The sequence below is a fragment of the Pelodiscus sinensis genome, chromosome 15, assembly GCF_049634645.1.
Source record: "Pelodiscus sinensis isolate JC-2024 chromosome 15, ASM4963464v1, whole genome shotgun sequence".
In the NCBI taxonomy this organism is placed as follows: domain Eukaryota; kingdom Metazoa; phylum Chordata; order Testudines; family Trionychidae; genus Pelodiscus; species Pelodiscus sinensis.
Genome location: NC_134725.1, coordinates 18,534,469 through 18,547,462, shown reverse-complemented (window position 1 = coordinate 18,547,462; position 12,994 = coordinate 18,534,469). Strand labels below are relative to the sequence as shown.

The following is a 12,994-nucleotide window of genomic DNA, read 5'->3' as shown; positions in this document are numbered from 1 at the left end:
TCTGCTTTCCTGTATTGTTTGCCTATATTCATCCTTTGTAATTTGTCCTACTTTTCATTTTTTTTGAGACTCCTTTTTTATTTTTATATCATGCCAGATCTCGTGGTTGATCCAAAGCTGTCTTTTGCCATATTTTCTATCTTTCCTACATGGCAGAATAGCTTGCTTTTGGGCCCTTAACAATGTCCCTTTGAAAAACTGACAACTCTCTTCAGTTGTTTTTCCCCTCAGTCTTGCTTCCCATGGGACTTTACCTGCCAGCTCTCTGAGCTTACCAAAATCTGCCTTCCTGAAATCCATTGTCTCTAATTTGCTGTTCTCCCTTCTACCATTCCTTAGGATCATGAAGTCTATGACTTCATGATCACTTTCACCCAAGCTGCCTTCCACTTTCAAATTCTCAACCAGTTCCTCCCTATTTGTTAAAATCAAGTCTAGAACAGCTTCCCCCCAGTAGCTTTTTCAACCTTCTGAAATAAAAAGTTGTCTTCAGTGCTGTCCAAGAACTTATTGGATAGTCTGTGCCCCACTGTGTTAGTTTCCCAACATATATCTGGATAGTTGAAGACCCCCCCCCCATCACCACCAAATCCTGCACTTTGGATGATTTTGTAGTTGTTTAAAAAAAGTCTCGTCCACCTCTTCCGCCTGGGTAGGTGGCCTGTAGTAGACCCCTATCATGTACGCCAATACAGCACTAGTTTATCAGTACCAATTGTGTACAGTAATATTAGTCATGATGTGATGTCAAATGTCTAGTAATTTTAGAATTAAATATTATAACAAGGAATCCTACTATTAATTTTTCCCAAACAGGTATACCATGCATATTATAAACCTTTGGAATTTACAGTGGCTGAAAGAGATGCTACTCAATGTTACATAAAAGTAAGTGTTCAGGACTTTTAACTTTTATTAAAATGAGATATGGTCTACATTTTGCTTTAGTTAACAAGAAGCATTTGTCAGATTGCAGAAAAACCTTTCAGAATTGATGGGTTCATTTCCCAGTTAGCAGCCTTTTTTTCCTCTAGTTTGTAGTCTCACATTTTTTATATTCCTCACAGAACACATTACATCTTCAAAGCACTTGGTGAATGTTAACAAGTTAGCAGGTCTCACTGTTGAAACTCTGCTGATAGTGGTCAACAAATAACATGTTCAGTTTTTAGGAAATGTTTGAATATTTATTCAGATCAGGATATTATTACGCCTTCTTTTTTTAAAACAAGGCAGACAGTTCTTCATTAGTTAAATATCTTTGAATTGTCACCCCATTTGTGACAATGGGGTGACAATAAAACATAAAAAAAGCCACAAAGGTCTCCCTATTTTAGATCAGAGCTTCAGACCTGAAGCAAATCTCATTTTTTGGAATAGTTCATTTACTCTGATTGTAAGAAGTTTTGCAGACACACCTGACTGTAACAGAGAAGCTTAACTGTGATGAAACATAGTATCACTGAAACATCTGGTATATTTTATAGATTTATTTTGGTTCTGGACATCCAACACTCCAGCCATCTGAAGAAGTGGGCTGTGCCCATGAAAGCTCATGATGCCATCTACATGTTTTGTTAGTTTTTAAAGTGCTACCAGACTATTTGTTGTTTTTAAAGTTTTTCCTGTTTCAGACTAACTTGGCTACCCTTCTGAAGCTTTTGGAATATTTTATGTCAGGCAACTAACTTTTGTGTTTACAGTGGGATGAGTGTATTGACCTAATAGTTCCATATTTCGTTTTGCTCGTAATATCCTATATGCCTAGAATATGCCAGACAATGATAGCTGAGGGGATTGCCAATACAACTGCAAAAATAGCTGGGTTGCTACTGTCAGTTTCCCACCCAGCATAAGAATTGAAGTGTCGTTATTTCTCTACAACCCATTATTTGTAGGACAAATATGCAATGTTATATAACTAAGTGTCACTGTGCTGATAATGCTCATTAAACTCTCACACAACAAGTGAATATACATTTAACTTGCAGCTGATTTTGAACTCCTCTACAGGGTTCTTTTTGTTTTTTTAAATCATTTCAGTATTAAGAAATGTCTCATCAGGAATACTGCTGCTATGCAGTAGTGACGAATGAATCCACAGTCCTTTTAAAGCTTTTAACAGTCCAGACTGACACATGTAGCAGAGCCTTTGGGACCAGTGGAGATTCAGTGCCTGATACAGATGCTCAACTATGTAGGAAAGCTATCACTGTTCTTAGAGTGAAAGTGCTAAAATGTTGTCCTGTATAATACACTTGCCAACATTGTTTTGAAACAGAGGTGAGCATTCAGTGAGTCAGGCCTCCACACTCATAATTGTCCACAGCAGATTCAACACTCTTGGTTCCTTTCTGGGTTTGACTGACTTAAAAAAAAGTCACTTTGTATATATGCTAAATGTATCTAGCAAGATGGTCTGCCATAAATGTTCTTTAACTAAATTATAACACAGGGTGACCTGTGCTCAGTGGTGACTATCTTTGGAAGTTCAGCTAATCAGCTGCTAAGAATTCCCATGTGTCCAGCCCATATTTCAATCAGAGATGTACTGACTTGTCCAATCCGAGTTTAAATGATGTTAGGCGAGGATGGGTATGCGACCACCAAGGACTTTTATAGACTATCATCCAAATAACAAACCACATAGCATGTCACATACATGATTTAAATCACTGTTTAAATGGCTCACTAAAGACTGCAGGAAGTGCCATAGAGAAGCCAAAGTGTTGAGAATGTAGATTAAAGCCTCAATTCAACAAATCATTTAAGCCCATTCATAATCCCACTGAAACACATTAAGCATGTGCTTAAATGCTTTGTTGCATTGAGATAGGCAGCTGAACTGATGCCTTGAGGGAGACTAGTTCCATTTAGCCCAGTTCCATACCCTATCTTTAGTGATAGAAATGTAGCCATCTTAGTCTGGTGTAGCTGAAACAAAATACAGGACTATGTAGCACTTTAAAGACTAACAAGATGGTTTATTAGATGATGAGCTTTCGTGGGCCAGACCCACTTCTTCAGATCAAATAGTGGAAGAAAATAGTCACAACTGTATATACCAAAGGATACCGTTAACCCTGGTACTTTCCCTTGCAACAAACCCCGTTGCCAGCTTTGTCCACATATTCACTCTGCTGACACCATTATTGGGCCTAACCAAGTGAGTTATAAGATCAAGAATATATATTCCTGCGCATCCAGAAATATAATCTATGCTATCATGTGCCGAAAGTGTCCGTCTGCTATGTACATTGGACAAACATCTCAGACACTTTGCCAAAGAATCAATGCCCACAAAACAGACATTAGACAGGATCACAAAGAAAAAACAGTTTCTTGACATTTCAACCAGAAACGACTCTGTCTCAATGACCTAATCACATGCATCCTACTTCAGAAGACATTCAAAACTGCACTTGAAAGGGAATCCTCTGAACTGGCATTCATGCTAAAATTCGACACTCTCCGCAGGGGGCTGAACAAAGACCCCAACTACCTTACCCATTACAAAGATAGCTTCCCCAATTATCACCTCTAATACCATTAACTCACAGACATCTCCCCTTCCCCACATCTAATATCATTAACTCACAGGCATTTACCTTCCTTCCTCCCCCCCCCCCCCCCATCCCTCCTCTGTTCTGTAATGTGATTTGTCCTTTTCATATGTGTTCATTTTTTTTAATTGTATCCTTTGGCATATATAGTTGTGACTATTTTCTTCCACTATTTGATCTGAGGAAGTGGGTCTGGCCCACGAAAGCTCATCATCTAATAAACCATCTTGTTAGTCTTTAAAGTGCTACATAGTCCTGTATTTTACCCTATCTTTAGACTTTCTAATAAAAGCTCTCTGTGTTGTTTTGCATTCAGATGATATGTTTGCGAGAGAGACAGCAGCGGATCCTTGGTCTTCATTTCATTGGCCCAAATGCAGGTGAAGTGATTCAAGGATTTGCTCTTGGAATAAAGTAAGTATAAAATAATGTTTCTACTTCTAAAGTCTGCTTTTTTAGTTATTGTAAGATTATAAAAAATATCTGCCGAATTTTGGCAATGCTATAAAGAATCTGTATGGAACAACTGAGGCAAAGTATATGGTTGGCCAGACATTGTTATGGCAAACGGTCAACTGGAGCAGCTATCTATTAAGTTTGATTTAATCAAAGAATGATGAAGCCTTTTCCAGCAAGGCAGGAGAAGGTTTTTTGTTGTTGTTGTGTGTTTTTTTAAACCTGCATAACCTCTTCGTCGTCCTCCTCCTCCTCCTTCTTCTAGTTCACTTTGATGTGTTTTCCATGACAGAACTCCTTGTACCAGCCAGGTCTTCCAAAGATCTCTTCATTTCTCTGCCTTTTAAATAAGCCATCTTCCAGATCTTGATCAAAGTTGAGCCACCATCTGATTTAAATGAGACTAGACAACTCCTTCATTGCCTTGAGCCCTATATGAGCTTTTTTGTCTAAGGGCATAAGCCCAACTGCTAAGCAAAAAAGTAAAGAAGAAGCTTCTCCTGTGTTGGGGAGTTATTCCATAATTTCCCATTATATGGAGATTTTACAACTTCTGAAATGTTTGGTACTAGCCATTGAGACAGACAGACTATTGGACTACATTGGTCTGATGTAGTGTGAGAGTTGAATCCACTGCCTGCCTTTCTTACTCCTAGCTTGAAGAAGACTCGTGGGTGCCTCTTTAAGTGTAGAACATCACTACAAGACGCCAGATGTGCCTTAATGATTTTTTCATTCCTCCCTTTGTCACTGAGTTCCCTCTTCAGAAATGTTTATGATAATGATTAAATTTGTAGTTCTTAATGCCACGTTATGTTATGCAGAAGGCAAGCTCTGGTCACTAAGAAACCTTTTTCTAAAGATAATGTTCACTACTTGTTCTAAATGCCATTGCCATATTATTACAGCATTTTAGGCTTTCACTGCTGAGTGACTAAAATAAATGAAAAGTGGAAAAGATTAAGGCAGCAGGACCACAAGAATTATGTGAGGAATATATTGGAAATAAGTGACTGCCATGTACCCCAAGAATGATATTTCCAACATATTTGTAGTTCATTAGTGACCAGTGGTAGAAATTACAGTATTGCCTTTTTTAAGATGACATAATTTTGAAGTTTTATCCAGAAATAACGATGCAAAGGAAGTATATGAAACTGGAGCACTTCTCTGCCTTGCCTCTAGCCACAGTAAAAGGTTTTCAGAAGGTCAAATGTTAGTATTGGTATATTGTATTTTACAAGTTTTAGGTTTATAATGTACAATACAGGCATAGTATGTGCGAACTGCTATTTCACTTTGTCAAATATTAATTCTTATTTTAGTCCCCCTTTAAAGGATGTTCCCTTGCCAAGATAATCTGTGCTCTTGTAACATTTATAATCTGTTCTGATTTTTATCCTGCAGGGATTCTTGAATACACACCGGAAACTAGTAAAGATTTCTTCCTCTTTTCTCACATATTTAACTTTTCCAGTCTGAAATTATTTTTACGTTTAGACCGTTGCTCATTATGTGGCATTCTCAGAAAATGACTCAATGGGAATTGTGGTACAATTTGGGTATGATTACACTGCTTCTGGGAGTGTGGAACATGGAAAGGAACACTGGCACTAGCTTTGGTTAAGCTATCATACAAAAAATAGCAGTGTGGACATGGCCGCTCAAGCTAACTTCCAAGCCCACCCAGCCTCCTTGGTCTGAATTCAGGTGGCAATCCTGAGCTGCTGTTTGTTCTGCAGTATCCACACTGTTATTTTAATGTACTAGCTCTCCCAGCGCTAGCCTGAGTCTGGACTCCACTCTCAGAAACACACAAGTGGAAATCATGTACACATGCCATTGAACTTTTTGAAAAAAAATTTCTCATGTTTTCATTATTGGAAATTGCAAACGTAGGGACCTGACACCCTCTGATGAACTGAGAAAACATTCTAGTATTCAGTTTATTTTTGCCTGCAATCCAAACAATGTTTTTTCCTACATATCTACCAGTAGCAAAACCTGATGTCATGTACAAACGTTGCAATACCTGAAAGGATGGTCTTGCAGTTAAGAAACTGGACTATGACCTGAGAGCTGGGTTTATTTCCTTGCTTTACCACATATATTATGTGTTGTTGGGCACATGAGTTAATCTCTCTGGGTATGTCTACACTACAAAGTTAGTTCGAATTAACGGACGTTAGTTCGAACTAACTTTCATAGGCGCTACACTAGCGCTCCGTTAGTTCGAATTTAATTAGAACTAACGGAGCGCTTAGTTGGAACTAGGTAATCCTCATTCCACGAGGATTAAGCCTAGTTTGAACTAGCTAGTTCGAATTAAGGGCTGTGTAGCCCCTTAATTCGAACTAGTGGGAGGCTAGCCCTCCCCAGGTTTCCCTGGTGGCCACTCTGGCCAACACCAGGGAAACTCTACTGCCCCCCTCCCGGCCCCGGACCCCTTAAAGGGGCACGGGCTGGCTACGGTGCCCGTGCCAGGTGCAAGCCTGCCAGCACCCAGCCAGCAGACCCTGCACCTGGCACGGCTCGAGCCAGCCACCCGACGCCCCCCAGCCCTCCCCCTCTTCCCAGGACCAGGCTGGCGGCTCTCGGGAGCTTTCCCAGGACCGCAAGAGGCTGGCACCCTCCTGGTCTAGTGCAGACATCGTGGACCTCATCCACGACCTCCACACTAGGCACAGAAAAGTGGCTGTTTAAGGCAGGAGAGCTGCCAGCCTGGCCACCCAGGAGCAGGTGTGCATGAAAATCAAGGTGATCCTCTGAGACCCCCTACCCTGAGCTTACAATGGTCATACTGGGTCAGACCAAAGGTCCATCTAGCCCAGTTGCCTGTCTGCCAACAGCGGCCAACCCTAGGGACCCTGGAGGGGATGGACCGAAGACAGTGACCAAGCCAATTGTCTCGTGCCATCCCTCTCCAGCCTTCCACAAACCTTGGGCAGGGACACCACTCCTACCCCCTGGCTAATACCACTCCATGGACCCAACCTCCATGACTTGATCTCACTTCCCTTTCAACTCTGTTCTAGTTCTAGCCTTCACAGCCTCCTGCAGCAAGGAGTTCCACAGGTTGACTCTTTGCTTTGTGAAGAAAACTTTCTGTTACTAGTTTGAAGCCTGCTACCCATTCCTTTCCTTTGGTGTCCTCTAGTCCTTCTTTATGGGAACTAATGAAGAACTTTTCTGTATGCACCCTCTCCACCCAACTCCTGCTTTTAGAGACCTCTATCCTGTCCCCCCTCCGTCTCTTTTCTAAGCTGAAAAGCCCGGTCTCTTTAGCTTCTCTTCATATGGGACTTATTCCCAACCCCTCATCATTTTAGTTGCCCTCCCCTCTCCCAGCCTCTCTCTTCCCCTCTCCCACCTCCTTTTCCCAGTCTCCCCCAGTTTTGTTCAATAAAGACAGATTCCATTTTTGAACACAATTGTCCTTTATTTTGTACATCAAGAAGAGGGGCTAGGGAAGGGTAAGTGGAAGGAGGTGAGGGAGGAATGGGATATGCGCCCTTGATGGGGAGGACTGGGCTGGCTCTGTGGGCTTTTGGGGTGGAAGCTCTCCTGCAGCCCCCCAATTGCCCCCTCTCCCCAGATGGCAGCCTGCGGCAAGTGCAGCTGGGCTGATGGCCAAGTGCTGTGATGTGCCCAGTGTGGGTACTCCGGGCAATCCAAGCCAGGACTGCTTTGCAAGTGGGGCATCCCTGAGAACTGTCTGTCCGGGGTGGGGGTCGGGACCCTTTAAGCACAGCCCTCGGCTAGCCTGAGACAGCATTTCCACGCTCTAAGTCCTCCTCTGATGCCCTGCCGGCACTGCTTCCGGCCATCCTTAAGCCTGGTTCAGGGTCCACTTAATGTGGACATGCTAGTTTGAATTAGCAAAATGCTAATTCGAACTAGTTTTTTAGTCTGGATCCGTTAGTTCGAATTAGCTTAGTTCGAATTAACTAATTCGAACTAAGTTAGTTCGAATTAATGTTGTAGTGTAGACGTACCCTCTGTATCTTAACTCTTCTTCTATAAAAATGAGAATAAGAATCATTGCCTACCTCACAATGTTGTGAAGGTAAAGCCCTGCATGATTATCATGTAAATACCTTCATAGATTGTAGTTCGTGTTGTTAATTGTGTCTGCTTTGCTTTTTGTACAATAGCTTCAAAAGTAACTCCTTCACTGGCTATTACTTTAGAAAACGAGAATATGCTAAAGCCAGTCTGATGCTTTGTGACATTTTAGGTGTGTTATATGCACAGAGTATGACCTTGTTTTCTTCATTTTCTTTTTGGCAGATGTGGTGCTACCTATGCACAGATAATGAAAACTGTTGGCATTCACCCTACCTGTGCTGAAGAAGTAATCAAGTTACATATCACGAAACGCTCTGGTTTGGAAGCAACGGTCACAAGTTGCTGAGGCTAAATACAATCCCTGGACAGAAGTTCAAAGCACATAGTGGAATTGAGAAGGAAAAAGAACATTTTAAACTGACACAGCTTTGGTAATTGTAGTCCTGCAGCTCAAGGTTTCTTAGGTATCAGTGAACAGCAAAAAGGAAATGTTACAATTCTAGACATACAGAACCTACCAAAAGAATAACTTATACACATCTTTACAAGGAATGCTGCGCTGAACCTTCAGGAAATAAGATTTATGTTAAAAAGTATCACGTTGGAGTTCCTGTGTCCTTCGTCTTGCTGAGAGCTAGAGAAAATCATGTGTCTCCGGCCCTTCACTTGACATCTAATGCCATTTACAACTTAAACAGATGCCACTATGTTACAGGAACTGCGACCATCACACCACCAAACATCCCCACCCACTGCCAAATTAATCCCACTTGGATGCCATCTCTCAGAGAAATGCTTTGTCAAACCGAGGTGTTGCGCAGTATGCTCTCCAAGATGCCAGGCATTTGGAGCTATCTGACAGCATATTGTGTGACTTCCACAGCGAGGGTTTTCCCAAGAGAATGCCTTGCTACTGACTTCTCCCAGGAATTCACTCATGAGGAATGATGTCTGAATCGCACTGAACCGAACTAAGGTCCCTGATAGTGCATAGCAACATGGACAATCTTTCCTTCTCAGCTCTGACAAGACTACTCCGTACTGCTGATAATCACAAGAGTTCTAACTGAAGGCTCATTGACAAGGGACAGATACCAAAACATGTAGCAGTAGGTAAGCAGCCTTCCTTGTTTCAGGGAAATTTACCATATTGAGAAATTAGTAATAGAGGAAAATATAGAGAGTGACCATTAGAACTTTAATGCTATTGAGTGAGTTCACTGTTGGCATAAGACACAGTGTGTCACTGTGGAAGCTCAAAGAATTCATTTAACAATGAGGAAACTTTGCCATTTAAACACTCACAGAAAGTACTTGGGGTTAGTATTAACTTTCCTGCACATTTTTCAAACTGACAATTTCAGCTCAATCTGAATTGTCAGATCACAATGCTCCAATGCCAAACAGCAAACAGCATTGAACACACTGACATAGAACGCTGTGTGTGCTGACCACATAGCTCATATATTTGATGTTAATTGGAGTGTGGTTTATATGATCTGTTGATTTTTTAAATAGATTTACATTGACACCTGTAACTCTCAAAATTAACTGGGCTCTGAATTGCATTATATTAAAAAGAACACCAGAAAGAAAATGTACCTGTTCAGAACTACCATAAGTTGTCTGTCTGCAAATTATTCTCTCAATGTATTGCCCAAACTTCTTGTAGGAAGAAAGCACTCACCCTTCTGGGAGATACTACTTATTCGTATTGGCCAGAAGGGGGAGATCCCATCCAAGATGTGGCTATATAAAAACAAGATATCCAGTAGCAAAGCTGCTTTTGCCCAATAATGTTAAATAGGTAGCCTGACAAAGGCAAAACTAAAAACAACCCCTTAAAAACTCATTTCAAATAGCAATGTATTGTTTATATTGTATTTTGATAAGTGCAATCACATATTTACTCAGGAACCTTTAAAATAGTGCATGTGGGAAGTAGAGGGATTAATTAACATTATTTACAAAGACCAATAAAAATTAGTTTTTCATGCTGTATTTTAAACAGCATTTAACTAATTAGTTTTGATCATTTACTAGCCATCCTAGCCTTGCTAATTGCAACGTTCATAAGAATAGTTTGCTGGCTATTTATATCTTTAAAATGGACAGACTAAGAAAAAAATTAAGTCATTAAGTTACTGTTTCACCATGATTTATACTAAAGACAAGTGGTAGATTTAATTGAAATTTAAAATATATCTTGCCATCAAAATGATACACCACATACCACAGAAGCTAGTGGAAAAACTCTGAAGTTTCAGCAGATGTTATCAAAACAAATGTAATAGTACTTATCAGCATGCCATCAAGATGGTATTAAAATACATTCCGTTCAGGAATCTGACTTGAAAAGACAAAACAAACCCCCACAATCTATACTGGTTCTAACTACCTCATTTCCAAAGTTTGACACTGTAAATCAAATGTTACAAAAGTATTGTCTTGCTTCAGTGGGTAATAAACTCTAGCAGTGCAGAAAAAGTAAATAGATTTCCTTTTGGTATTCAAGAAACATAAGTAAAATCTCTATGTAGTAGGTTATAATATTTCTAAGTTGGTTTCACAAGGCTAGAATTTCAAGATACAGTTCACAACTACTGCTGTTTTCCTAAAAAAACAAAATACACATCAATTATGGATAAGTTGCTTTTGTGGCTCCTACCATTACATATTTTAGAATAGTATGTTCAAGCCAGGATTTGTATTGAGTACTCCATAAAAGAGAGGAGTGGCTCAATCAAATGGGGCTGCTTAATGAATACAGTATTCTGCATTTCTGATCACTTCTGTTGACTTATTTGATTAAGCACTAAGAACAAGTCTATGGACTTGCAGGTGAAAGAAAACATTTTGGGAACGGAAATATATTTGGTGTATTGCCTTTTTGTTGCTATTCCCTTCATAGAAAATGTCTTGAAAGTGTCATGTTGACACATGCATAGTCAAAAACTCCCTATCTCCTTTGGTAAGAAAGGACTTCCTTATGAAACATAATATAGGAGCCAAAACACCTCTGTACATTTTTGACCAATTAAAAAAAGCTTACCATAAAATTGAAATCCTTTCAAAATATTTTAGTTAATTTAAATGTTGAGTGTTTCAGAGCAAAACCTATTTGTTCTTCTTAGCTAGTGGGGTATATTATCGACTTCACCTAAAGCATTTCAGTCTATGGAAATCTGGCTAAGAGAAGCAGCCCTCAGTTGGTTATAAGGTATATGTGTGAGAATTTCTAATGATTCCTGCATTGTACCATGCCATTGCTCAGTTCCTTGGCAGGCATTTTTTAGGCACCCACTGGTTCAGCCATGGGTCATGTTGCTACTTTACTCAATCCTACCTGAGTAGTAATGCGCAATATTTACCTACAGAAAGCGTTCTAGGAGGTGAGATTATTTAATTTCTCTTCTATCATGAGACTTCCAGTGGACAAAAACAACTTGCTGTACTGCATCCAGTAAACAAATCTGGTGGGAAACTATCCAAGATTTTATGTGGGATGTGAAATTAATCAACATCATCACTGTCTAAAGTAGATATCTCATGTAGCCTTTTTTGTTTTCAAGAATTTATTTTCACTAGTTTAGAATCACAATATGGGCTTTTATATATTCCATGAAAATTGATGTTGCATCTTAAATTGCATCCTGGTGCTAGTTCTCATTGACTACATGGTGTTGTCCACTGAAGTAAATATTGGTGTATGTTCATAGCTACAAAATACTTATGTGTCAGAACCAAGAGCGAAGCAGAGTAACTGAAAACTATTTGGATTGGTATTATTTTCTTGGTGGATTCCTTGTGTGCTCTCCAGGGATAGCTTTTTGTAATAGAACCAGCCTGACTAGTGTTGAGGGAAAATTCAGGTAGATGCTGCAAATTATTTTCTGCATGTGTAAATGAAATGTATGTTTAATGAATATACACAGTTAGGCTGTTTTCTCAGGGTGCCAGTTAATGATGGCTTGTGTGTCAAACCACACAGTGGAGTAGACAAGTCTGAGAATTGCTGGGCCCCTATTATATATGATCCTTGTATGGTTACATTATGGACAAATAAATAATTTTCTTTTAAAAAAAATTGCAATGTCTTCACTTAATTCACATGCACAGTCTGTATTTACTAAAAAATCTCATCCTATTGATCATAAGTTAAAAGAAGGGCCTTTTTTGTTCTAATGTTTCTGTTGGTGGGATGCTGATTGGAAGGGAAACTAAAAACAGTTACTTTGTTCAAGGCATTTAATTTTGTTAGATATCACAGGCAAGTCTCTTAGCTGTCTAATTTCTATAGTTTTTCAGCCCTAAAAATTTTATGTATTTCTATCTTTACAGGATGACCACCTTGTTTTTTTTAAATTTAAAACAAAGGAGCTCCTTATGCATTGTAGCTATGATTTAAATGCTTTCATGAGTGGGGATTTAAAATCTGCTTTAATCAGTTAACTAGTTAAATGTTATCTTTAACTCGTTAACAGCTTAAATGAGGGTGGGTGGGGGCCAACAGCCAGTCTGGGCCAACAGTTAACCCTAACTAGTAAGCATCACCTGATGAACATTAACTGGTTAACCGCTCATATCCCCATTCATGGGTTTCCTGGAGCTGTCAGATTAGCTCATAATAGGTGTGTTGTTGTAGATGTGCCTTCAAGAAGCATGCTAAGAGGAAACACCCTTTAAAAACTGGGAAGTCAAAGGATTAAACAAAGCATTTATTTATATTGTTTAAAAGGCAAAAATAAAATGAATTAGAAGGCAGTCCTTAGACTTACTGACGCGATTGGTTCCTGAAAATTGTGTCAAGATAAAATGTCATAACTCGGAATCGCAATATATTCCATTGCAGGACCAAGTGTCATAAAGACAAAACTAAGGTAAGTCAAATAAGTGTATCAATTCAG

At 39.6% G+C, this 12,994-nt stretch overlaps 1 protein-coding gene across 2 annotated transcripts in view; it reads left to right on the top strand.

The window, feature by feature from the left end:
* Positions 1-12,174, top strand: part of TXNRD2 (thioredoxin reductase 2) — a 76,303-nt gene extending 64,129 nt beyond the window's left edge. For both annotated transcript variants that reach the window (XM_075898330.1, XM_075898329.1), the window contains exons 15-17: positions 817-888; positions 3,880-3,977; positions 8,310-12,174. In XM_075898330.1, coding sequence (XP_075754445.1) covers positions 817-888; positions 3,880-3,977; positions 8,310-8,433 — 294 coding nt within the window. In that variant the 3' untranslated portion in view covers positions 8,434-12,174. The remainder of the gene's footprint in view (positions 1-816; positions 889-3,879; positions 3,978-8,309) is intronic.
* The last annotated feature ends 820 nt before the right edge of the window (positions 12,175-12,994 follow it).